Raw genomic sequence first — 27151 nt, 5'->3', positions numbered from 1 at the left:
TCAAGAACAGAAAATGCTGGAACCAGTAGATCATATAGCATCTGTGGAGAGAGACAAACAAGAGTTAATGTTTCAGGTCAATGACCTTTCATCAGCACTGAAAGAAGTTAGAGATGAACCGTTTTTAAACAACTGTAGAGTCAGGGATGGTGTCCAGAGGGGATTTTTTAAAAATCCAATCTCCATCTAATTCATATTTATTAGTTACAGAAATCATAATATCTGCACACTATATACAACACACTCCTAAACCACATCCCTCCAGTTAATAAAACATTGTTTCTGTTCCCTATTTCAGCAGGAAGTCTCTGTTGATCCTGTGAGCACTGGCCTCAGCTGTAATCTGAACAACATAAGTAGAGGGCATTATTTGTTTTTTAAAATCATAAAACACTCAACCTGACCAATAGTGGAAGGTATGTGCTGACTAATCACAACCCCCTCTAATGTACATGCATTATCGTGCATACATCCTGAAAAAGCAGATTGACAAATGCAAAATGGATGAAGCAAACCACTCCTTAATATGCCCAAATGAAATCCAGACACAAAAAGAAGGAAGGCATTTACTAAAGTAAAGCGGTTGGGTTAAAACCGCAGTTTCATTAAACTCGGACTACTTCCAAAATTCACATTTATTTGTGATTTATATTCAAGAAGAGAAAAATAGAGAAACTCAATTTCATGGGTTGAATCCTGATCAATCATTCGTGACTTTTCTTTTGGTAACAAGCTTCACCCGTGATTTCTCTCGGCAACAACTTGCATTTATGTAGTACCTTTAACATATAAAATGTCCCGAGGCGCTTCGCAGCAGCGTTACCAAACAACATTTGAAACTGAGCCACATGAGATATTAGAAAAGCAAAATACTGCGGATGCTGGTAATCTGAAACAAGAACAGAAAATGCTGGAAATACTCAGCAGGTCAGGCAGCATCTGTGGAGAGAAAAACAAGAGTTAACATTTCAGGTCTGTGACTGAGGTCACACAGGCCTAAAACATTATTTTATGTTATCACTGTGAGAACAGCGGCCTTCCAACATGGAAGTGCCGCCATACAGCCCCCGCGATATTATGCATGGGGGCTGATTTAAATAGAGGGAGTGGAGCGGCCGCCCCCGATGATGTAGCGAGGGTGGCTGGCAATGGCGTCTGGCGCCAGTGCACAGGCGCTGGCACCATTTTTAAAGGGCTTCAACCCCTGACAGCTGATTTAAAATTTTAAAGGGACCAACACTTTAAATGTCAATAAAAACATTTAAATTGAACATAAAAGCGCTGCTTCCACCCCCCAATGATCACACAATAAATTTATTTCCCTCTTTTTTCCCCCCCCCCAATGAAAGACCATGTTTGACATTCCTGACCTTTTAAACCCCAAACTTTGCGCTCTTTGCTCTTCAACCCCTTCCCACCATCCCCACTGCCAATAAAAAATGTTTTCCCCACTCCTCTGCCCCTCCTGCCCTGAAATTTTTATTCCTCCTCCGCCCCCCCCCACTTCCCACCAGGTTCTCACCTCGGAGTTCCGAAGACGCACGAGCTGCGTTCGGTGGCGGTAAAACTGGTGTAGGACGGCCGCCGCCTGCAGGTAGGTCAATTTACATCTAATTTATGTTCATTTGCATATTGGATGAAGGGGAGGCTGCACCGAGGTCCCCCCCGCTACCAATAACATGCGGCGGGCCCTTCTCAACGTCGGGGGTCGAGGTGGGCCTCTCTCCGCTGAATTGTACCGCCCCCCCTCCCCCACCCTTCCATGACCCACAGCGTTGAGGGACTAGTAAAATTCAGCCCTAATGTTCAGATGGAATTAGTGTCATTGTGGCTGCCCTCATCTTCATAAAGTCAACTCTGTATAGTTAGTTTGTGTCTACGGGGTTTAAGCCATTATAATGCAACTGTGAAAACCAGTTAAAACCCATCCTCCTAAAACTTTGATGCTTTAACTTTGGAGAATTTTTAGAAGTATAACCTTTTAGTGAGAAGATTTTGTTTTATGAATCCATAATATAATATGTAATTAATGTAATCCTTAATATTTTTTCAATAGATAAATCTAGATTTTACATGTTACAGTAGAATATTGTGTACAATCTTTTGACCACCAAGGGCATGACCACTGTGAACAAATTTTTTTTTGATAAATTAAAAACTTTGTCTTGATTACATTACAATTGGTTTCCATAGCAGAGATATATTATTATGCTTAACGATCCTTGTATGCTTGAAGTTGACAGCATTGACAGAAACTGCAGACAATTAATAATCCAAATTATTTCACCCTCCCAACTGAAGTATTTATGCTGAAGGGCAGTGCCTGCAACAGCCTTCAAAAACACATTTTCAAGTGATTGCTAAGAAGAACTTAAAAATAGTCACATTCACAAGTGGGGGATTCAATTACTCGGGGTCACGAGTTCAAAGTGAGAGGGGAAAAGTTTAGGGGGGATATGCGTGGAAATTTCTTTACGCAGAGGGTGGTGGGTGCCTGGAACGCGTTGCCAGCGGAGGTGGTAGATGCGAGCACGATAGCGTCTTTTAAGATGTATCTAGACAGATACATGAATGGGCAGGAAGCAAAGAGATACAGACCCTTCGAAAATAGGCGACAGGTTTAGATAGAGGATCTGGATCGGCGCAGGCTTGGAGGGCCGAAGGGCCTGTTCCTGTGCTGTAATTTTCTTTCTTTGTTAGTTGTGTTTCTGGTAAACAAAGATCAAATTAAGTCACACTGGTGAAAACATGGTTTAAGTGGCAGAAGGGAAGTTAAAGGTGTATTTTCAGTTTAAATGGCACAATTCTGTACTTAGACCTTCGTCTCATCATTAGAAGGGAAGGATGAAAAATATTTTAGATATAACTACTTTACGTGGAGGATAGTGAATATATAGCATGGATGACTAAGATGCAGTGAGGCTGACTGTATCAGCAAATTTTATAGGGAGCTGGATAAGTACCAGGAGAAAAAAAATGATATTCCATAAAACAGCTTCAGTATAATATTGAAAGACACAAGTGGTATTTATCTCAATCTCTGATCTGTCTCTGAACTGATCTTACTCGCTGTACTAGGCCAACAGGTACAACTACCTCCTTGTCAGGTTCAGTGAGATTTCCTGAATTAACCTGCCTGCCTGCACAAAATACACTGTTGAGTTCTTTTCTGTCCTGTTTCTTTTTCCGGAGGAGACTGAAAGATGGTAATCTTGATTGGTTATATTTTATATTTCTGGGATAATTATTTTATTTAATGTATATGCATTTCTCTCTTTTGCTAGTATTTTAGTCCCTTTCTCACCACTTTACCAGGCAAGAGGGTGGATGGCCATAATGTATGCAGGTTAACTTTACTTTTCCATATTTTTTTCTGTCTCTGCCTTCACTGAAGGAAATCCCCTTGATCAGTTGTCTTCTTGTCATGATATTTCCATGGTTCCAACAACTTGAGAATATTTGCAGTTATGCTTATTATACCTGTTGCTAACCAGGTGTTCCTCCATTTATTTTAATTCTAAGAAAATTCATTGGGCCATAATTTGCTGTAAAATGGCACTCGTTTTATTTATATGCAATTGGTTCAGCAACTACAGGTGAGGGGCAGATCTACAGTTAAACTCAAATAACCAAAAGTTGCTGCCCCAAGTTGCATTACTCTGCCTTTAGCTTTGCAAAACGACATCTCCCTGCCTGTCTGCCTCAATGGTGAAATGCATTGAACATTGTGAAGTTGTTGTGCTTATGCAGTATGAACTAAACTCATCACAAGTGTCCATTTCAAGTCTTAAGTACACTATTAACAATCTGATAAGTGTTATTTATTGGCAGTCAACTTCTCTGACACTGAAAGTTAACTATTATAGGTGTGGAGTCTCATTCCTTTAGGTTTTAATTGTTGTTGGAGATTTTTTTCTCTCTCCAATCCTTCTTTCCCTTTATTTATCTTTCTGTATCTGATTTGATAGTGAAATTTTCCACCTTAATTTGCACTTCCTTCTCAGTTTTTGCAGTGTTTAATTTCATCATTCTTCAATCTGATTAGTTGCCCTGTTCTCTCAAATCGCAGATACCTAGATTCTCTCACTGCACCATTATCAGCTCTCATGTTTTTAGCAACTTGCCACATAAAAAATATAAAAACTTCGTGCAAGGGCAACTCTAACGAATCGCAGACACCATTCAATGCCCTGCCACAGCAAATTATGGCCCATTGTCTTCCTTTTATTTTGTGGGCTTGTGTTATTTTGACAAAACTTGAATTGAGTAAAAATCTGCAGTTATCTGATGGATGTAGATCTGATGTAGATAACAATTGGTGTCCACTTTCAGATTTTGCGGTAATAATGGCGAAACCATGCTTTTGCTGTCATTATTCCTCTGAAACTGACAGCAACATAGGAAATCTGTAGATGCTCAATTAAATGCTAAAAGCTAGATGTTGCTGTCAGTGATCTTACACTTCTCCAGAGGGTGTGCTTTTGAGGTCCCACCCCAGAGTGCAATCAGCTGCAAATGATTGAACTGAGAAGAACTTCCACTCTTAAGACTATTAGTTTTGCTGTAAAAACACTTGAAAAAGTTACACGTTGTTGAATGACCATTAACTGGGCTTTTAATGGTGTTCACAATTACTGTGGAACCTCAGTAGCCTTGAAAGAGTATTTTGTTTGTTGAATGTCAAATTTCTTCATTATGATTTTTTTTTAAAGTTTGTTATTTTTATCTTCTACCTTTAATCCCATATGTATGTCCCAGTAACTAGTTCTCCATATGAAAGGTCTAAAAATTAAAAGTGAAGAGATTCAATGCTGTGTACTTCCTGGTTTGCTGTCTGTATGAATAATTAAATGTGGTTGGCTGCTTACATTGTTTGAATGACATCACTGCTGCCACACACCTGGAGATCACCTTGACTTGGTGCCTGAAACAAAATGGCATTGAGAAAGGGGAAGGAGGCTCCACAGAGTTCAGTAGGTCTTTGTGGGCAGCTTTCTTCAAGGTTAGCGATGAATGCTGTTGCTTGGCCACTGCCCACAAAATCTAGCCCAATGTATTGGCACCACACTGTTCTAATGAATGTAAAAGGGGCACATTTGTCAAATACCTTTGCAATGAAGCATTTTATAGTGGTGGCTGTATTTTTCTGTTCAACATTTCTCCATTTCACTGTTGTGGGCAAAAAACATGTTCAGTTAAATAAGAGGAGTGCTCCGAAAACAAGGGAGTGAAGATAAAGAGCAAAAATGGACGAGGTAACAAGAAATAGAAGAAGGCATAAGAAAAGTAGCAATGGAAAAAAATTAGTGAATGCAGAGAGATGAAGGCAGATTTTTAAAAAAATGAGATGCGAGATGATTTGCCAGCTTTGCTTAAAATTAAAGTGAGACAGTATCCACATTTTCAACCATTGGTAGTAGGCAGCTACTGCAGATTACATTTTTATTCTTTGCAAATAATGAATCTTATCATAGAAGCTGATACTTGTCCATAAAAATATAACTGATGCAGTGATTAAACTTCATTAGTTGTCTTCTGGGACTGCTTGTAGCTTTGATTTGGCTGGTTCACTGCCACTTCACTCAACTCCTCCACTGTTGCTAAATTATCAGACTGCTTAGCCAACATCAAGTGCTGGATGAGCAGAAATTTCCCCCATTTAAAAATTGGGAAGAAGCCTTTGTTTTTGGAACCTACTCCAAACTCCCTTTCCCAGCTATCGACTCCATCCCTCTCCTGGCCACAGACTGCGATCAAGACAGTCTGTTCGCAACCTTGGTGTCAGATTGGACCCCAAGATGAGCTTCCAACCTCATACACTAAGACTGCCTATTTCCACCTTTGTATCATCACCTGACTTCGCCCCTGTCTCAGCTCATCTGCCTTTGTTACAACACCAGGAGCTCTTCATTGCATTTATCGACCTGACCAAAGCATTTGACCCAGTAAATCGCGAGGCTCTGTGGATTGTGCTCTGAAGATTTGGATGTCCAAGAAACTTCATCACAATCCTGCAATTGCTCCATGATGATATGGCTGTGACTGGCTTGAGTGGGAGATCTGAAACCGACGCCTTCGAAAACTGGTCCAGGATCAAGAAAGGCTGTGTGATAAGCCCCCATACTATTTACAAAATACCTGAAAGTGGCTATTCACCTCATGACTGCCCTCTGGTGCAAGTATTAAATAATGCCTAGACTTAAAATTCTTTAACCTGAGTCACCTCCATGCCACAACTTAACTGACCACCATAGACATAGATAATCTACAGTTTGCAGATGACTGTCGTGTCGTTGCCCACTCTGCACCAGATTTGCAAGCCACTCTTGATCTCTTAAATCCTGCATACAAGATACCCAACTGGCCCTTGAATGTTGTCAAAACAAAACTCGTATATCAACACACACCTGGTCAGCCAAATATTCCATATCACAAAAAGCAGGACAAGTCCAACCAGGCCAATTACCGCCCCATCAGTCTACTCTCAATCATCAGTAAAATGATGGAATGTGTCATCAACAGTGCCAACAAGCGGCACTTGCTTAGCAATAACCTGCTCAGTGACACTCAGTTTGGGTTCTGCCACGGCCACTCATCTCCTGACCTCATCACAGCCTTGGTTCAAACATGGACAAAAGAGCTGAACTCCAGAGGTGAGGTGAGAGTGACTGAGTATGGCATCAAGGAGCCATAAGGAAAACCCTCCGCTGGTTGGAGTCATACCTAGTGCAAAGGAAGATGGGTGTGGTTGTTGGAGGTCAATCATTTCAGCTCCAGGACATTACTGCAGGAGTTCCTCAGGGTAGTGTCCTAGGCCCAACCATCTTTAGCTGCTTCATCAATGACCTTCCTTCAATCATAAGATCAGAATTGGGGATGTTCGCTGATGATTGCACAATGTTCAGCACCATTCGTGACTCCTCACATACTGAAGCAGTCCATGTAGAAATGCAGCAAAACCTGGACAATATCCAGGCTTGGGCTGATAAGTGGCAAGTAACATTCGTGCCACACAAATGTCAGGCATTGACCATCTCCAACAAAAGAGAATCTAACCATCGCCCCTTGACATTCAATGGCATTACCATCGCTGAATCCCCCACTATCAACATTGACCAGAAACTGAACTGGAATAGCCATATAAATACCGTGGCTACAAGAGCAGGTCAGTGGCTAGGAATCCTGTGGCAAGTAACTCACCGCCTGATTTCCCCAAAGCCTGTTCACCATCTACAAGGCACAAGTCAGGGGTGTAATGGAATACTCTGCACTTGCCTGGATGAGTGCAGCTCCAACAACACTCAAGAAGCTCGACATCACTCAGGACAAAGCATCCCGCTTGATTGGCACCCCATCCACAAACATTCACTCCATCCACCACCGACGTATAGTGGCAGCAGTACGTACCATCCACAAGATGCACTGCAGCAACGCACCAAGGCTCCTTAGACAGCACCTTCCAAACCCCTGACCTGTGCCAAGTAGAAGAACAAGGGCAGCAAATACATGGGAACACCATCACCTGCAAGTTCCCCTCCAAGTCACACACCATCCTGACTTGGAACTATATCGCTGTTCCTTCACTGTCGCTGGGTCAAAATCCTGGAACTCCCTTCCTAACAGCACTGTGATCATTCAAAATAGTGACAACCTGTCCATCAAGTTGCATCATGCTTTGAGTCCAAATGCCTTAATGATGAGGCACAGCGGCAATAAAGAAGGAAAGAAAAGGAAGCAAATCCTGCACTCGGGATCTCGCTACCTTATGGGACATCTTACCCCATGTGCCCAAAGAACTTCGGGTCAAGAATCAGCCTGTTCAGTCACCTGAAGACCCTCGTAGACATCATCCTCGAATTGAGGGACAGCCAACGATGACGAACTCTAGACTTGACCATTCTAACACAGCCCTGGTTGGTCTCCCACATTCTACCCTCTGTAGACTTGAGGTAATCTAACACCCTGCAGCCCGTGTCCTAACTCACACCAAGTCCCGGTCACCTATTCCCCGCCCCCCCCCCCCCCCCTCCCTGTGCTGATTGGTCAAGCAACGCCTTGATTTTAAAATTCTCATCTGTTTTCAAATCCCTCCATCGCCAATGCCTTGCCCCTCCCTATCTCTTTAATCTCCTCCAGCCCCACAATCTTCCAACACAACTGTGCTCCTTTTAATTCTGGCCTCTTGTACATCCCTGATTTTAATCTCTCTGCCGTTGGTGGCCATGCCTACAGTTGCCTATGTTCCAAGTTCTAGAATACCCTCCCTACACTTCTCTGCCTCTCCATCTCACTTTCTTCCTTTTAAGACACACCTTAAACCTACCTCTTTGACCAAGCTTTTGGTCATCTGACCTAATTTCTCCTTTAATGGCTCGGTGTCATACTTTCTTTGTTTTATAGTGCTCTTGTGAAGCACCTTGGGATGTTTTATTACATTAAAGGTGCTATATAAATATAAGTTATTGTTATTCACTCAGTTTTTCCAGTGAGTAGCTGACCTAAATGGACCAGGTTTAACTCCTGACCTGTGTGGATCTTTCAGCAAGAATGTTATTACTGGTGCTTCCAGGTTGGGGAAGGGGAAATTCAGCTGGGTGGGAAATTCACACTCCGGTTTAAGTCCCTTCATGGCCCCATCCATCCCTGTCTCTGCGGCCTCCCATCTGACCTGGGCCTTTTCTGCATCTCTCTTACTCTAAATCATCTCTTCTTTTGAGCTCTTAGTAATCCTTCCTCTTTAGTTCAGCACATATTTTTGTTGCTTATAAGACAGAAACATGCTGATTGGTCCAACCAGTCTGTTAATGTTGATCCTCCACATGAACAGTGGTGCTAATTTCACGTGCTCCGGCTGATCCCATATTCCTTTCCTTCAGCTACCTATCTAACCTGTTCTTAAAATGGCTACACAGTCTCTTCAACCATGAACTCCGATGGTGCATTTCACAGGCTCACAACCTTCTACATAAAGGAAGTTTCTCCTGATCTCTTCTAAACCTTTTACATTTAATCATATCATCTGTGCCTCTTGTACTAGACCTCTCAGTCACTGAAAACAGGTTGTTTGTATCTACCGTGTACCATTCCTTCATAATTTGCAACACTTCTACCAAATCACCCAATAATCTCTATTCTAATGGAAACAACCACAATTCTTTTTCAAGTCTGTCTTGGTATTTGTACTTGCTCATACTAGGAAACATTACAGTGAATCTGCTGTGCCTCTTCTAATGCCTTGATATCCTTCCTATAGCCTGCGTCCAAAACTGTACATACTACTGTGGTCTTATGTTTTGTGTAGATTCACCATTACGTCTTAACTTCAGTATTCTATACCATTTGGCATAAAACCCAGTAATACGTTACTTTTTAATAGCCTTATCCATTTGAGGCGAACCTGAACCTCAATCTCTCTGCTCTTCCAGATCAGTCCTTGCCCATTCAAACGATAATTACTAGTTTTTCTTGCATCAAAATGTACGACTTCACATGCATTGAATTCCATTTACCTCTTTTTTTTGCCTATTGCACCTTTTTATCAATATCCCCTTACAGATTCATTTGGTCATCAGAATTATTTGCTATGCTTTCTATTTTAGTATCACCTGTCGATTTCAACACCACTTCCTCTAACCCTGTATCCAAATCATTTATATACAGTGAACAAAAGGGGTCTATGTGGGGACACACTGCCCACATTCAATCGCTCTAATAAACTGTCCTTAGTTACGATTTCTTTCCTTCTAACCAGTTTTTAATCCAATTTGCTGCCCTTTCCCATGTTCCATATCCCTTATAGTCTCCTGTTTGGTACCTTGTCAAAGACTTTCTGAAAGTCCATGTACACAACATCCACTGCTTTTCTTCCATCTATCAAAACTGTCACCTCCACAAAGATGATTCTCAACTGCTCTCTTCCTTTCTAAAATCTGTGTTGGCTACCTCCTAATTGTTTCTCCTCTTCATCTATTTATTAAGTAATTTCATCTTTATCAAAGATGTTACATTAACTGGCCTGTAATTGCCCAAGTGAGCTCTGTCTCCCTTTTTGAAAATAAGTATTTGTCCATTTTCCAGTCCTCTGGCACACATCCAGACTGTAAAACCCTGAGAGAGAATTTTGAGGGCCTCTTTTGAGGCCTCCCTCCTTTCATTTCCTTCAGGATCCTTGGATGTATCCTGTCAGGTCTGACCTTGTCCCCTTTATAACATTTCAATGGTTTTTGTGAATGTTATTGGTGCTTTCCTATTTCAAGCAATTAATGCCATGGGTCAAGCACATCCAGGTCAGCTGCAGCACAGCTTTCCGGAGCATTCTCAATTCCGACCCAACTGTGTGGCTCTACTCCAAACCTCCCAAGTATTCCGTAACGTACTAGCGTCATTTTTCATTTCTCTTACCAACCATCCATGAGCCCTCTCTCTAGAGATTAGTTGAGATTGCAAAAACTTATTTCACATCATACTTTGGCAGTCAGCAAGGGAACCTAGAAGTGAAGGAACAGTGTGTCAATCCACCAACACCAAGTCCTGTGCTCTGCAACTTCTATTTAAAATGTGAAGCCAGGGTTTCACTTTAAAACCTGCATCTGTTTTTTTTTATTAAGTGCAAGCATGGAAATCGCAAAATAAGCTGCTGTACTAGTTGCTAGCCCTTCTTGGAAGTCTGAAAGGAACTCCTTTCTGCGATGCCTCAGATAGTCTGAGTCTTGCCTTTTCTGGGATTGTTCTGAATAACTTGCGTGTGAAGAATTGCCTCATGCACATCAAAGGTTGCACAAAATGAAAATAAAATATTTATTTTGGCATAACAGTCACAATTCAGAATGATTCAAACATCCACCTAGTTTGCTTTAAGTTTTGCTTACGTTATCTCCATAAAATTGTTTCATTTTTAATTCGGGTCCAATATTGTTTTGAGAAAATGAGCAGAGTTGTTCTACATTCAGAGGTTTAGCCTATCTTTTCCCACAATTTTTATGAGGAAAAGAAACATTTTCACATTACTCTTCATCTCCTACATTGCTCTCCGTCCTTCAAGATTGCATTAATTTTATGCTTTCTTTGTGTCATTGAAAGAGCTAGAAATATGTTCAATTTGATGTTGAACAATTTTTTTAAAATCTCATTCATTGTCCGAAATGTTGAGATATGAAAGTGGTGCTTCAATGAGATGTACACATGTGACTGAAGCAGAATATCACCAACTCTTCACTGAAACATTTTTTTTGGTGTGCTATGATGAATAGAACAATCAACAGCTAGGATAATGAATTCATTTAGGTCAGTAATTAGCATTAGCATATCGCTTTCTTTGGTTCAGCATCTATTTATTTAATAATGACTCTGGAGCATTGTGGGATTTTTTCTAAAGACACCATATAAATATAATTTGTAACTGAATTTATTTTGTGCAAGAGGAGAAATACTGTATTGAACTGTTCTTTTTCAATCTGCTGGTACAGAATGAAACGTCTATTTTGAGTTATAGAAACATAATGAAACATCTTTTTCATTCCTTTTGTTCCATTAGGTGGCAAAAAAGTGATGAAGTGGTTCACCAAAGGAGGTGCGAGACGCCGATTGAGCAACCATTAACCTTGTCCAAACTGCAACTCTTTAAAGGGATCCCTTAAATGCCATGGCGCACAGTATCGACTTTTATTCAGATGGTTCTGATAATGTGCCAGGGACTAGGTGAGTAATTAGTTCTTGTGGTGAGTTACTTCTTGCTACCAGGAGAAATTGCCCCCCTCCCTTTTTAAATTGCTCAATATAGGTATTCCAATGATGACAAATGAGATTATAATTCTAAATCAATGTAGAACTGTCAGTAGTAATAATCAAAGCAAGACTGCTTCCTTTTAAAGAGATCATTATTAATCACATAGGGGTAGACTTCAAGCAGTCTTATTGACTGAGAGCCTTTTGCCTTGACTTATTGAGGGTGGCATCACATCACTGCATATCGATGTTCTATATAGGCAAGCAATATTTTATGATAGTTATTTGCTTTAAATGCTTTACTCAAAATAAAGTTTATATGTTTCTGCTAAGAATTGGGATGAATTCCTACCCCACCTCAACCAGTTCACTAGCCTCTGACTTCCCTCCTGCCACCCATGCACTTGCCCCAGTGATCTGAGGCATGATCAATCCTGCCTTTAGCAAATGTTCCCTGAAATTTTTCACATCATGTTGGTTCTTGTTCCTCCTCCACCCCCATCCTTTAAAAAGCAGTTCAGACTTGAACTGTAAGTAAGACACTGTCTTGGGTGACGAGAAGGCTAGTCCGATAGGCGACCCCTGTCTTTTCTCCAGCCCTGAAATTCCCTCCCTAAAACATTTTGTGTGTCCTTATTTTATCAATATTATTGTGGTCAGTGCTGCTCAGATCTTTCAGGTCAAAAGTGTGAATGCAGTTGCCCTCAATCAATTTTGGACTTTTTGATTTTGTACTTCAATTTCAGTGCTGGGAGAATGCCACTTTCAGATGTGATTTTAGTGATTCCACAATAATCTTAACAATCAGGAACTTCTCAACAGGGCATGGGATATTTTTGTCAGCAGTGTATGTATTTTTTTCTCTTCGTACTTAATTTTAGTTTAAAGTGGGTTATTTTAAAAAAAAGTTACCACCTTCAGAGTGACTTCTGCAACTGTGTGCTGAGAAAATGGCTTTGAGTCTTACAGCTCTGCATGGAGTGCATAAGGAACCAACCAGTCAAGCCAGAACATTTGATGATAAGCAAATGTATACTAGAAATAATTTACATGCATTGCGAGGGTATTAGTACAATTTAATCAGGATACTCCTAATGGAGACTAGTCGAGCACCAAAGGTGGCAATCAGCATCCCTTTGTGGTTATGTTGGAAGGCTTTCTGCCATTGTTTGAATTAAGTATCACTGTCTGACAGACTGACCTCTTGAAGGTGAGTCTGTATTTCAAAACATTTTATCGATAGAGGAATCCAACACTTTGTGACATACTAGTTATGTACAGTTTTCAGCTACAGCCAGATACCGCTGAATGATGAAACTCCATGAGCATCAGTGTAATTCTGTGAAAGATAATAACTGGGGATTGGATAGCTCCGCCCCCCCCCCCCCACCCTACTCCACACCCTACCCCACACTTCCAAAGGGCTCATGTGCATTCTTTTTTTCAAAATTTCAGTGAGGAAATTCAATCAAGGGATCTCCAATTGACTGATTTATCAGTTGACCATTTCATAAAGTTGTCTTATTTAGATTGTCTTCAACAGCTCTACGAGGAGGTGGTGGCATAGTGGTAATGGCACTGAACTAGTAACGTAGTAAGCCCAGGTTACTGCCCTGAGACAATAGATTCGAATCCCACCTGGTGAAATTTGAATTCGGTTAATCTGGGAATTTTTTTTTTTAAAAAAAGCTATGCTAATGGTGACCATGAAACCACTGTCAATTGTTGTAAAAACCCATCTGGTTCAGTAATGTCCTTCTGAGAAGGAAATTCGCTGTGCTTACCTGGTCTGGCCCACTCCAAAAATGCCCTCTGAAATGGCCAACCAAGGCACTTAGTTCAAGGGCAATTAGGGATTGGCAATAAATGCTGGCCTAGCCAGTGACCCCTATAAACGAATAAAAAAAAACTCACTCTCACTCTGCTTATGTCTGTAAAGACCCATGGATATGTGTGTCTGGTATATATGTCTGCTTATTGAAGCACAATAGAACTCCTAAGCCTAAATCGTGAGACAATAAACGGGTCTAAGGTTCATCCAAGTCATGTTATCCCAGACTACTTTGTAAACAGATCTCACTCAGTTCATAGGATTTGAGCTGGGTCCTGGTTTCAGTGTTTGGTATGGGAAGACTGTTGTTTCTTAAAGAAAAATAATGAAACATTTTATTATTTTGGTGGTACTTCCAATGAAGAATTGTTTTTGTTCCAGTGATTATGATCCTGTTTTTCTTGACTCCTGCTTTGAAGAAGATTTGGTCCACCATTCCTTTGCCAATCTTATATCAGAGCAGAGTGCTCTAGAATCTGAACCATCAGTGATTGTTGAGTTGGAGGATCTGCCAGGTGCAGGAATAGGTAATGAGATTCGGGACATTTTAATGTTGTTCATGTATTCTCAAACAATAATTTTATTTACAATAGTCTTAACAATTATAATCACAGTTGCAGATTGTTGCATGTATAAGAACACAACTTGTTTCGTATGTAAACCAATTTTGCTCCATCAAGAGCTTGAATTTATACAGCATCTTTAATGTAGAAATGTAACATGTATGCTTCACATGGGTGTAATCATAGAAAACTAAATATTGAGCCAGAGAAGGGAAATATTAGGAGGGATGACTAGCATCATGGTGAATGAGGTGGGTTTTAAGGGGGATCTTAAAGGAGGAACAGGTGGTGGAGAGGAAGAGGGGTTTCTGCAAGGAATTGCAGAGAGCAAGGGCCTAGAAGACTGATAGTGTGGTTGACAATGATGGGGTGAAGGGGCAGAAGAATGCACGTGATGCCAGAGTCGTGGGAACAGAGAGCCCTTGTATGGTTGTCGGGCTAGAGGAGGTTACAGAGATAGGGAGAAGACAAGGTCATGAAGACACGTTAACACTAGGATGAGAATTGTACATTTGAAGCATTGGGGACTGAGAGCTAATGTAAGTCAGCTACGACAAAAGTGATGGGTGAGCCAGATAGGATACAGGCAGAAGAGTTTTGAATGAATGGAAGTTACAAAAGAAAAGAAAATAAGCTCTGATTGTGTTGACTGCTACAAATGATTTGTGTTCTGATTTTGTTCAGAAAATGTAGCTTATGTGAGGTCACCTCCTCGTGCACAGTGCAAGCCCGATGATGACTGCTATGATCCTGCTACCTTGAAAGTACTCTCCTTCATGCCTAGCAGAACTATAGGTGATTTATTTTTACATTTTTAATTGTACTGGTTTGTTTGAATGAGCTATATTTTGTTAATCATTTGACATAAATACATATGCCCTCACCTCCAAGGTGCATGGGAGACTCCGTATGATGGAAAATGTCCACAATGCACAATCTTATCTTCAGTCTTACCTTCACACCACTGATATCTATAAAATCAGACCAGTACATTGACCTATCCATTTTTTTTTATTAGCGGTACTTATTGTTGTTTTTACTTTGCTTTTTTGGTGATGATGCTTTGATAAGTTTGACTTCTTCTAGTTTTGGCATGTTCTCCTGTACAAATTGTGGGGTCAATAATACCTACTCTACTAATAAAAAGCAAGCAAAAAGCAAAGTTGCCACATTTTATAGTTTACTGCCCTTTTTAAAAGAAAATCCTGACATCAAATCATCTGGCAATATAAAATGGGGCAATTTCATAAGCAAGAGGCCATTCAGATTTAGGTTTCCACTCTGAGGATAAACATAGCGCCATTTTAGTTCTGGGCGATGTGAGTTCACAATACGAACTTCATACTTCTGCACTTATCTCTGTAAATTGGTGATTGACTAAGAAACAGTGTCGGAAGTTCAAAAATGGTACAATGATACAATACGAAGTGGTGTACGGTCACGGCAAGGCAAAGAAGACTCTGCTCACAATCCCACTTGGGTTCTTCCCCAGATAGCGAGTATCCAATTCATTGTGCTGAAAAGAAATGACACAATGGAAAAAGGGAAAACATCTCCAACCCCACTCCATATTTTATTAATCAGTATCACAGCTGATCGGGGGGTGGGGGGGAGGGTGCTGGAGTGGGGTGGTGGGGGGAAATGGGAGCTGTAAAACAAAAAGTCTACAATCTTCCTATCCCCTCATACCAAGACCAGATTATGTGAGCCAGAATGCTATGAGGGAATTAATACACTTGTGTCTTTTTCAAGGCTAATGTTTCTGTTTTTCAAAGTCATTGAAATCACCAGGACAATATTAGCAACTATATTTCACGTCACTTTACAGGTCGTTCCAGAGGCGCAATTATCTCTGAATATTACAATCGCACATTAAGAATGCGGCGAAAAAGGGCTCGGCCTGCTCTGAAAGATATGCCTCGATCTATGAGACCAAGCATACGCGATGTAGCTGCATTAGATGAGAATTGTGAAGAAGAATCAGGCAAGTATTAGCACAAGAGTAAAATTTTATGGAGATTGAAGAGGAAGTTTTGACGAGTGCTTTCGCTAGTATGTAAATTGTGCCTCATTGTGAAGCCATAACTTGGTGAAAATTTTCAGTGATTGAGAACATAAAAACTCTGAGTAGAAGTAGGCCATACAGTCCCTTTAGCCTGCTCTGCCATTCAATATGATCATTACTGATCTGATCTTGGCCTCAACTCCACTTTCCTGCCTGTTTCCCATAATCCTCGACTCCCTTGTAGGTCAAAAATCAGTCCAGCTGAGCCTTGAAGATATTCAATGACCCAGCCTCCACTGCTCTCTGGGGTAGAGAAATCCAAAGATTAACGAACTCCTCCTCATCTACGTCTTAAATGGGCAACCCTTTATTCTGAAACTATGCCCCAGATTTCCCCACGAGGGGAAACATTCTCTCAGCATCTACCCTGTCAAGCACCCTCAGAATCTTTTATGTTTCAATAAGATCACTTCTCCTTCAAATCTCCAATGAATATAGGCCCAACCTGCTCATTTTTTCCTCATAAGACAAACTCTTCATCCCAGGAATCAATCTAGTGAGCCTTCTCTGAACTGGCTCTAATGCAAGTATATTCCTCCTTAATTAAGAAGACCAAAACTGTATGCAGTATTCTAGGTGTGGTCTCACCAACACCCTGTACAGTTGTAGCAAGACTTTGTCTAATTTTATACTCCACTGCCCTTGCAATAAAGTCCAACATTCCATTTGCCTTCCTAATTAATTACCGTACCTCCATGCTCTGCATGCTAACTGTGTTTCATGCACAAGGACATCCAGATCCCTCTGTACCACAGCATTTTGTCGTCTTCATTTAAATAATATTTTGCTTCCTACCAAAGTGAATAACCTCACATTTTCCCATACTGTACTCCATGTGCCAAATCTTTTTCCATTCACATCTATATCTGTTTGCTGACTGTTTTTGTGTCCTCTTCTCAAAATGCTTTCCCACCTATCTTTGTATCATCATATTTAGCTACAACACACACTGTCCCTTCATCTAAGTCATTAATATAGATCGTAAATAGTTGAGGCCTGAGCACTGATCCCTGTGGCACCCTTTACAGTTTGCCAACCTGAAAATTACCCATTTAACCCAACTCTTCTCCATTCGTTCACAAATCCACTATCTATGCTAATATCTTACCTCCAACACCAGGAGCCCTTATCTTGTGCATTTCCCTAATATGTAGCAGCTTATTGAATACCTTTTGGAAATCCAAATACACTACTGGTTCCCCTTTATCCAGCCTGCTTGTTACATCCTTAAAGAACTCTAATAATTTGTCAAACATGATTTCCCTTCCATAAAACTGTGTTGACTCTCCTTGATTTGTATTATTTTCTAAATGTCCTGCTACTACATCCTTAATAATGGATTCCAACATTTTCACAACGACAGATGTTAGGCTAACTGGCTTATAGCTTCCTGCTTTCTGTCTCCCTCCTTTCTTGAATAGGAATGTTACATCTGCGGTTTTCCAATTCGTTGGGACTTTTCCAGGATCTGGGGGATTTTGGAAGATTACAGCCAATGCATCCACTATCTCTGCAGCCACCTAATTTTAGACCCTAGGATGCAGGCCATTGGGTCCAGGGGACTTGTCAGCCTTTTAGTCCCATTAGTTTTCCTAGCACTTATTCTTTAGTGATAATTGTTTTAAGTTCCTTCCTTTTGCCCCCTGATTTTCTACTATTTTTGGGATGTTTTTAGTGTCTTCTACTGTGAAGACAGATAGAAAATATTTGTTCAAAGTCTCTGCCCTTTCCTTGTTTCCCATTATTACTTCCCCACTCTCATTCTCTAAGACACCAATGTCTATGGTAGCTGCTCTTTTTTTATACATATATATATATATATATATATATACTTGTAGAATTTATTATTGTCTGTTTTTATAGTTCTTGCTAATTTACTCTCATCTGTTTTCTCCCTCTTTAATATTTTTCCCATCATCCTTTGCTGGCTTCTAAAGTTTTACCAATCTTCTGGCCTGCCACTAAGCTTTGCAAAATTGTACGCCTTTTCTTTCAATTTGTTACCATCCTTAACTTCCTTGGTTAGCCAGGATGGATCATCCTTCTCAGAGTCTTTCTTTCTCAATAAAACATTTTTCTTGAGAATTATGAAAAAACTCATGAATTATCTGTCACTGCTTATCTACCATCTTACTTCTTAGTCACATGGTGGGATAACACACTCAGGATAATTGAACAATTTTGCCACTGCCAAAATATTAACACGTATTATTTGTTAGGCGGTTGTGCTTCAAATTCAATCCATTGTGCTTTGTCACTTTCTGTGATCCCTACTTTTTATAATGAATCACCTGATAAAATTAAAAATAGACAGTTTGTGTCCATTATATTGTATTGTGGAGTAGTGTCTCCAGGTGAGATCTCAAACCTGACCAGTATCACCGAGTGGAGGCTAGATCTGATTCCAAAGAAAATGGTTGGGGTGGGGGTGGGGGGGGGGGGGGATGGTGGTGGGGGAACGGGAACGTTGGGTGGTGTGGAAGTCAGGAGACAAATTGCCTTGAGTTGCTCTTGTATTGTTCTCTTAACAGTCACATACACAGCAGGATTGACAATCCTATCAGTGGGTTATTTGTTTTGGCTTTCAGCCAGGGAGACATACTGAGCCCAACGTATACGGAAAAGAGGAAAATGGATAGATAAAATGGAATTTGTAAGAAAAAAATGTAGATACTGAGAGGACTTGCCTTTGCTTCCCTCGGCCTTTAAATAATAACCATGTGGACTAAGAGCAAGTCTGTTCACTGTGAAAGGTCAAACCAACCATATGATGATTAAGTTGTCAGTCTAATGCTTTTGGCGTCCAGTAAGCCCCTCTATATAAACAAATGTCAAGGAATGCCATTGCAGTTTGAATGAAGCAATCCTTTAGGTTCCACTTAACATAGCAACACTTGTGACCTAAAAGCTCTGACTTTGCCAAATTCCCATGAGTGCTGAAAAATTGTAAGCTCATCATTCCTTGCCTACTTTTTTTAAAAAAGTGCTATGTAAGGGATTTGTAGTCGTTTTTCCCACCCGAAAGAAATTTTCCACTACCTGCTGGTGACACAGTGGCACAGTGCTTCGCACTGCAGCCTCACAGCTCCAGCAACCCGGGTTCGGTTCTGGGTACTGTTTGTGTGGAGTCTGCAAGTTCTCCCTGTGACCGCGTGGGTTTCCGCCGGGTACTCCGGTTCCCTCCCACCACCAAAGACTTGCAGGTTGCTAGGTAAATTGGCTGTTGTAAATTGCCCCTAGTGTAGGTAGGTGTTGGGGAATATGGGATTAATGTAGGAGGGGATGTGAGAGGGAAAATGGGATTAATGTAGGATTAGTATAAATGGGTGGTTGATGGTCGGCACAGACTCGATGGGCCGAAGGGCCTGTTTCAGTGCTGTATCTCTCTATGACTCTATGACATTGGCAATTTTGACAATTAATGAAGAAAAGGTCTGGGTTTATTTATATTCATAGTTCAATTGGTTGAAAAAGCAAAGTGGTTCAGAGAACTTGCATATGTCCCCAATCTTGCCCATTATTTTCATAAAATAAACTTCAGAATTACATAAGACGTCGTTAGTAGATGCTCAAGTCTCAGCTTTCCATTTATAATTGTGCTCTTTAGAAAATTAAAAACATCTGAATCTAGCTGATGGAAAGGACCCAAATTTGGATAGGCCGTGTTCTGTAATTCTAGGACTTAACGTTGAATTGGAGCAAAATCTCTTGGAAAATCTTGTAAAAGCAAAGCCTCATCTAACCCAATTTTATTTATTTCCAGTCCATCCCATATATATGCAAAGTTTTTTGTGCAGGTCTGAAAAAGAACTCTTCAATGCCCATCTGACAAGGCCAGCATTTGCATTAAGAGACATCTTTAAATAATTCTCTTAGCATCATCTCATTCACATGGATTGAATTTGGTGAAATGTTTTTAACTTTAAATCTCAGCAGCGAATGTTGTAGTTTCTTAGTGGCAAAGAAATTTCTATTCGTGTGTCAGAGTTCCCATAAAATTATATTTTGTCCCAAAATGTTGTCACATGCTAGAAGGCAAAGCCACAGAATGATCTATTGTGGACCTATTACTCCACCAAATTCTTAAAATGATTGGGAATTTATAAAGTAATTTTCAATTGTTATGATTGAGAAAATTTGCTAATGTTTTTAAAAGTGGGAGAATGCTTTAATTTCTCGGAGTTGAGGGATTTTCCTGGTCTTCATTTGTGCATATTGATAGCTGTTTTTTTGCTGCAAAGAGTGAAGGGAATGGATATGTCATGTTTGATTTCTGTATTTCAGAAAAGAAAAAACTGTTGGCTGAATTGCAGCAAATGACAGGGAGCGAATGCACTAAGATGTTGCGAACTATGCCACTGAACCTCTCTGTGAAACGGGAACTAAGGTCGGATATACGATATGGCTAATTTGATGAGCAGTACTAAACTGATGTACTTTTCAAGCCACTGTTCTTTGTGCTATTACAGTCAACAGAAGATGGCTATGACAAAACTTCTGTCTAATTTTGCTTTGGTCACTGTTTCTCTAAATTCAGTGCATGAGTAATTTTTTTTAAAAAGAGGTCTGTAATTCAAATTCTTCTAATCTTTCTTAGATGCAATGTTGCAAAGTTTATTGGGTGCTGGCTGGAGAGAAGAACAGTTTATACTAGAGCAGTGCTTTGTGATTGGTTCAGTTTGTATCTGACTGAGAGTTCCTTATTAAATTTGAGTAGTCACGTATCCGAAATTCAGGAAGACCCAGTAACATTCTCCTCGGATACAAGGAGTGCAAACCTTTGGAAATCGGAATCAATTTGAAAATTTTTTCAGGGAAAGAGCTAGTCCATTTAAATCTCCCAAAATAAAAAAAGAATAGATTTGAAATTTGGAAGAAACTGTTTATATTAATATAGGCGCTCACTAAATTAAGGGAAAAGAAAATATGTATTCAACAGTTGTTTTGCAAAGTTTTAGTTCAGTGCTTAGAGTTATGATCTTTTATTATTTCAACTCAAAATAGATGTTGCAATTATATATTTACAGGAGGAATTCTATTATATCACTTAGATTATCCACTTATTCATTGTTGGTTTAATAAATCCATTTAATATTTTAAGCTTAAATTGAGATGCATTGTGAAGCTGTATTACTCATTAAAAATGAGGGATCCAGTGCAGATTGTACAAGTTAAGAGTCTTGTCTTAGATATTCTTTCAGGTACAGTAGTGTGAGTCACTCCCAGGAACGATCTTATTGTGTTAGGAGGGGTGTACATTGACCAATATCTAATAGTATGATGGTGTACCCTAGGGATATAACAAAAGCATCCCCTTATAATCTGACCTGGACATTCAAGTCTTTTGCATGTGCCTCTCCTGTCTTTTCAAAGGCAGAGCAAGGAAACACTTGATAAGATGAAGCCAGATATGAATCATTATGCTGCTTTATTTTATTACAAGTGACCATCCAGAGCAACAGTAATGATGAGTCTCACTTATTTCAAACAATTTTCTCACAGCAAGACAAAATAAGGAACAAGTTGCACTTCCCCCTATCAGTCATTTTGCATGACTTAAACAAAACAATTTCTGACAACTGTCCTGCAGTCCAATTATCTGTGCTTGGTGAAATCTTTCCCACATACCTTTCTGTTTAAAAACTGAGCTGTCTCTGCATGTCTCTTGTCTTGTTTCAAACTCCTATGCTCATGATCAGTGAGGATGGCCTAAGCCAGACAGCTCCTACTGAATGCCCACCACTCGGGATCTTCTAACACAATGAATGTGAGATCATTATTGAACATCAAGGTTAACAAACTGTCTATTGTTTACATGTCTTTGGGGAAGCCACTTCATTATCATCAGCATTTTAACGACCTTTCATTTCTGCCTTTTCAAAAAAAAATGATATTCCCAAAAAAATTTAACTCTGTAAATGTAACTTTTTTTTTTCTTCCCCCCCCCCCCCCCCAAATACTTTGAGAAAAATTCACCACTCAAAAAGACTGAGATATAGGAATAATTTCAGTAGCTTAAATAAAATGACCAGAAAGGGTTTGTTTTCTCTTTCCTGGACACATTGCTGAAAACATACTTAGCGTCTAGCCTTGCTTTGATTTCTGATGAATGTTATGTTAGATATCATGGGTGATTACATCTGTGGCCCAGTGAGCAAAGCAGTACATACGAAAAGACGAATTAAGAGCAGGAGTAGACCATTCGACCCCTCGAGCCTGCTCTGCCATTCAACAAGATCATGGCTGATCTGATTGTAACCTCAACTCTACATTCCCGCCTACCCGGATAACCTTTGACCCCCTTGCTTCCCAAGAATCTATCTACCTGTGCCTTAAAAATATTCAAAGACTCTGATTCCACTGCCTTTCGAGGAAGAGAGTTCCAAAGACACTCAATCCTCAGAAAAAGTTGTTTTCGTTCGAGAGAAGGAGGAGGAGAGGTGACTTAATAGAGACATACAAGATAATCAGAGGGTTAGATAGGGTGGATAGTGAGAGTCTTTTTCCTCAGATGATGATGGCAAACACGAGGGGACATAGCTTTAAGTTGAGGGGTGAAAGATATAGGACAGATGTCAGAGGTAGTTTCTTTACGCAGAGAGTAGTAGGGGCGTGGAACGCCCTGCCTGCAACAGTAGTAGACTCGCTAACTTTAAGGGCATTTAAGTGGTCATTGGATAGACATATGGATGAAAATGGAATAGTGTAGGTCAGATGGTTTCACAGGTCGGCGCAACATCGAGGGCCGAAGGGCCTGTACTGCGCTGTAATGTTCTTAAAAAAAAAAACATTCTCCTCATCTGTCTTAAATGGGCGACCCCTTATTTTTAAACAGTAACCTCAAGTTCTAGATTTTCCCACAAGAAGAACCATCCTTTCCACATCCACCCAGTCAAGACCCCTCAGGATCTTATATGTTTCAATCAAGTTGCCTTTTACTCTTTTAAACTCCAGCAGATTCAAGCTTAGCCTGTCTAACCTTTCCTCATAAGACAACCTGTTCATTCCAGGTATTAGTCTAGTAAACCTTCTGTGAACTGCTTCCAATGCATTTACATCCTTCCTTAAATAAGGAGACCAATACTGTACACAGTACTCTAGATGTGGTCTCGCCAATGCCCTGTATAAATGAAGCACAACCTCCCTACTTTTGTATTCAATTACCCTCGCAGTAAACAATAACATTCCATTAGCTTTCATAATTGCGTGCTGTACCATCACACTAACCATCACACTAACCTTTTGTGATTCATGCACTAGGACACCCAGATCCCTCTGCATTTTCCCACATTGTACTCTGTTTTCCAGATCTTTGCCACTCACTTAACCTATCTATATCCCTTTTAGCCTCCTTATGTCCTCTTCACAATTTACTTTTCTACCTATCTTTGTGTCATCAGTAAATTTAGCAACCATACCTTTGGTCCCTTCATCCAAGTCATTTATATAAATTGTAAAAGGTTGAGGCCCCAGCACAGATCCCTGCGACACACCACTCGTTACAGAGAAACATAGAAAATAGGAGCAGGAGTAGACCATGCGGCCCTTCGAACCTGCTCCGCCATTCATTATGATCATGGCTGATCGTCCAACTCAGTAACTTTCACTTTCCCACTTTCACCCCATACCCTTTGATCCCTTTAGACCCAAGAGCTATAGCTGGCTCCTTCTTGAAAACATACAATGTTTTGGCCTCAACTGCTTTCTGTGGTAGCGAATTCCACAGGCTCACCACTCTCGGGGTGAAGAAATTTCTCCTCATCTCAATCCTGAAAGGTTTACCCCATATCCTTAGACTATGACCCCTGGTTCTGGACTCCCCCACCATCGGGAACATCCTTCCTGCATCTACCCTGTCAAGTCCTGTTAGAATTTTATAGGTTTCTGAGATTCCCCCCTCACTCTTCTGAACTCCAGCGAATATGATCCTAAACGACTCAATCTCTCCTCATACATCAGGCCCACCATCCCAGGAATCAATCTGGTGAACCTTCGCTGCACTCCCTCAATAGCAGGAACATCCTTCCTCAGATAAGGAGACCAAAACTGCACACAATAATGCAAGTGTGGCCTCACCAAGGCCCTGTATAATTGCAGCAAGATATCCCTGCTCCTGTACTCGAATCCTCTCGCTATAAAGACCAACGTACCATTTGCCTTTTTTACCGCCTATTGGACCTGCATGCTTACCTTCAGCGATTGGTGTACAAGAACACCTGGGTCTCGCTGCATATTCCCCTCTCAGTTTATAGCCGATCAGATAATCTGCCTTCCTGTTTTTGCTACCAAAGTGGATAACCTCACATTTATCCACATTATACTGCATCTGCCATGCATTAGCCCACTCACTCAACTTGTCCAAATCACCTTGAATCCTCTATGCATCCTCCTCACAACTCACCCTCCTACCCAGTTTTGTGTTATCTGCAAATTAGGAGATATTACATTTAGTTCCCTCATCTAAATCATTAATATATATTTTGAATAGCGGTATTTTGAATCCCTGTGGTAACCCACTAGTCATCTTGCCAACCAGAAAATGACCCATTTATGCATACTGTCTGTTTGCTGTTAGCTAGCCAATTGTCTAGCCATGCCAAAATGTAACCCCCTACACCATGAGCTTTTATTTTCTGCAATAACCCTTTGATGTGGTACCTTATTAAATGCATTCTGGAAATCTAAGTACCATACATCCACCCCTTTATCCACAGCACATGTTACTTCTTCAAAGAACTCCAGTAAATTGGAATTTTATGCCCCCCAAAAGAGCAGGCTGTGGTGGGATTGTGGGGGTGGAGTGTAAAATGGAGTGGGAGGCAGGGGGGCCCTTTCTGACCCGCTCCCACCTCCGCTGTCAATTTATGCAGGGCGTCGGCGGCGAGAAACAACCCGCCCGCCCCAGGCCGATCAAGGCCCTTAAGTGGCCAATTATCTGCCACTTAAAGGCCTGTGCCCACTGCCACTGGTATTTTACATTTGGCTGGGGGGTGGGGGGGTGCCCTCCTGATCAGGCATCCTTGCCCCACAGAATGTCACCCTGAAGCCCTGACTGTCCCCAACGCACAACATGCCAACCCCGCCACCTTAACTGACCCCCCGCCCCCCCCTTGCCTCGGTGGGGCCTGACCAATTTGTCCCAAGAGAGGCTCTTAAAAACCGACCTCTTTTTTTTTCTGGGGACATCCATCATCTTCCTCCTGCAGCTGGGTGTAGTTCCAGCAGTGGCCTTCGCTCCCAGTGGTGCTGCTGGGGCTAAGAATTGCCAGCCCGCTGATTGGCCGGCAACTCCTGCCTCAGTAAAGTAGAAGTCCTGCCCAAGACCACTTAAGGGCCTGGGGACCATAAAATCCGGTCTGGATCCCCAGGCCTGACGGAGGCAGGATCGTCACTGACTTTTCGGGTCTCCCCGCTCACCGTAAATTTCCGGCCATGATTTCCCTTTCACAAAATCATGTTGACTTTGCCTGATTACCTTGAATTTTTTTTTAAGTGCCCTGCTATAACATCTTTAATAATAGCTTCTAAGGTTTTCCCGATGCAGATGTTAAGCTAATTGGCCTGTAGTTTCCTGCTTTATGTACCGCTCCCTCTTTGAATGAAGGAATTACATTCACTATTTTCCAATCCAAAGGAACCTTCTCCAATCTATGGAATTTTGGGAAATTAAAACCTACGCATCAACTATCTCACTAGCCACTTGTTTTAAGACCCTAGGATGAAGTCCATCAGGACCCGAGGACTTGTCAGCCACAGCTCCAACAATTTGCTCAGTACCACTTCCCTGGTGACTGTAATTTTCTTGCATTCCTCCCTCCTTTCCATTTCCTAATTTACAGCTATTTCTGGGATGTCACTTGTATCCTCTATGGTGAAGACAAAAGCAAAATACCTGTTCAATTCATCTGCGATCTCCTTATTTTCATTATTAATTCCCCAGACTCACTTTCTATAGGACCAACGCTCACTTTGTTAACTTTTCTTTTAAAATATCTATAGAAACTCTTACTATCTGTTTTTATATTTCTAGCTCGCTTTCTCTCGCACTTCAGTTTTTCCCTCCTCATTAATCGTTTAGTCATTCTTTGCTGTTTTTTATATTCTGTCCAATCTTCTGACCTGCCATACATCTTTGTCCAATTATATATGTTCTTTTCTTCAATTTTGATACTATCTTTTAAAATTTTTTTAGTTAACCATAAATGGTGGGTCCTCACCTTAGAATTTTTCTTTTTATTTGGAATTTATCTATTTTGTGTATTCTGAAATATCCAGTGGTGGTGGCATAGTGGTATTGGACTAGTAATCCAGAGATGCAGGGTATTGCTCTGGGCACATTGGTTTGAATCCCACCACGGCAGAAGGTGGAATTTAAATTCAATTAATAAATCTGGAATTAAAAGCTCGTCTAATGATGGCCATGAAACGATTGTCGTAAAAAAAAAAAACCATCAGGTTCACTATTGTCCTTTAGGGAAGGAAATCTGTCCTCCTTACCTGGTCTGGCCTTCATGTGACTCTAGACCACAACAAGGTGGTTGACTCTTAAATGCCCTCTGAAATGGCCTAGCAAGCCACTCGGTTGTATCTAGCTGCTACAAAGTCGATAAGGAATAAAACTGGATGGACCACCCGGCATCTGCCTAGGCACCAAAAATGACAATGGCAAAACCCAGCCCTGTCGACCCTGCAGAGTCCTCCTTACTAACATCTGGGGGCTTGTGCCAAAGTTGGGAGAGCTGTCCCACAGACAAGTCAAGCCTGACATAGTCATACTCACTGAATCATGCCTTACAATATCCCAGACACCACCATCACCATCCCCAAGTATGTCCTGTCCCACTGACAGGACAGACTCAGCAGAGGTGGTGGTACAGTGGTATACAATCGGGAGGGAGTTGTCCTGGGAGTCCTCAACATCGACTCCGGACCCCATGAAGTCTCATGGCATCAGGTCAAACATGGGCA

The 27151-nt window shown here is 40.9% G+C and overlaps 1 protein-coding gene across 4 annotated transcripts in view; it reads left to right on the top strand.

Annotated features, from left to right (window-relative positions):
• LOC137384367 (transmembrane channel-like protein 6) overlaps positions 1-27151 on the top strand; it is a 112211-nt gene that overhangs the window by 39590 nt on the left and 45470 nt on the right. For all 4 annotated transcript variants that reach the window (XM_068058301.1, XM_068058302.1, XM_068058304.1 and 1 more), the window contains 5 exons: positions 11534-11697; positions 13937-14082; positions 14803-14913; positions 15947-16102; positions 20468-20570. In XM_068058301.1, the coding sequence (XP_067914402.1) occupies positions 11642-11697; positions 13937-14082; positions 14803-14913; positions 15947-16102; positions 20468-20570 (572 nt within the window). In that variant the 5' untranslated portion in view covers positions 11534-11641. The remainder of the gene's footprint in view (positions 1-11533; positions 11698-13936; positions 14083-14802; positions 14914-15946; positions 16103-20467; positions 20571-27151) is intronic.

This window comes from Heterodontus francisci, chromosome 26, assembly GCF_036365525.1.
Source record: "Heterodontus francisci isolate sHetFra1 chromosome 26, sHetFra1.hap1, whole genome shotgun sequence".
NCBI lineage: Eukaryota > Metazoa > Chordata > Chondrichthyes > Heterodontiformes > Heterodontidae > Heterodontus > Heterodontus francisci.
The sequence above is the reverse complement of the archived record's forward strand: the minus strand, read 5'-3'. Positions and strand labels throughout refer to the sequence as shown.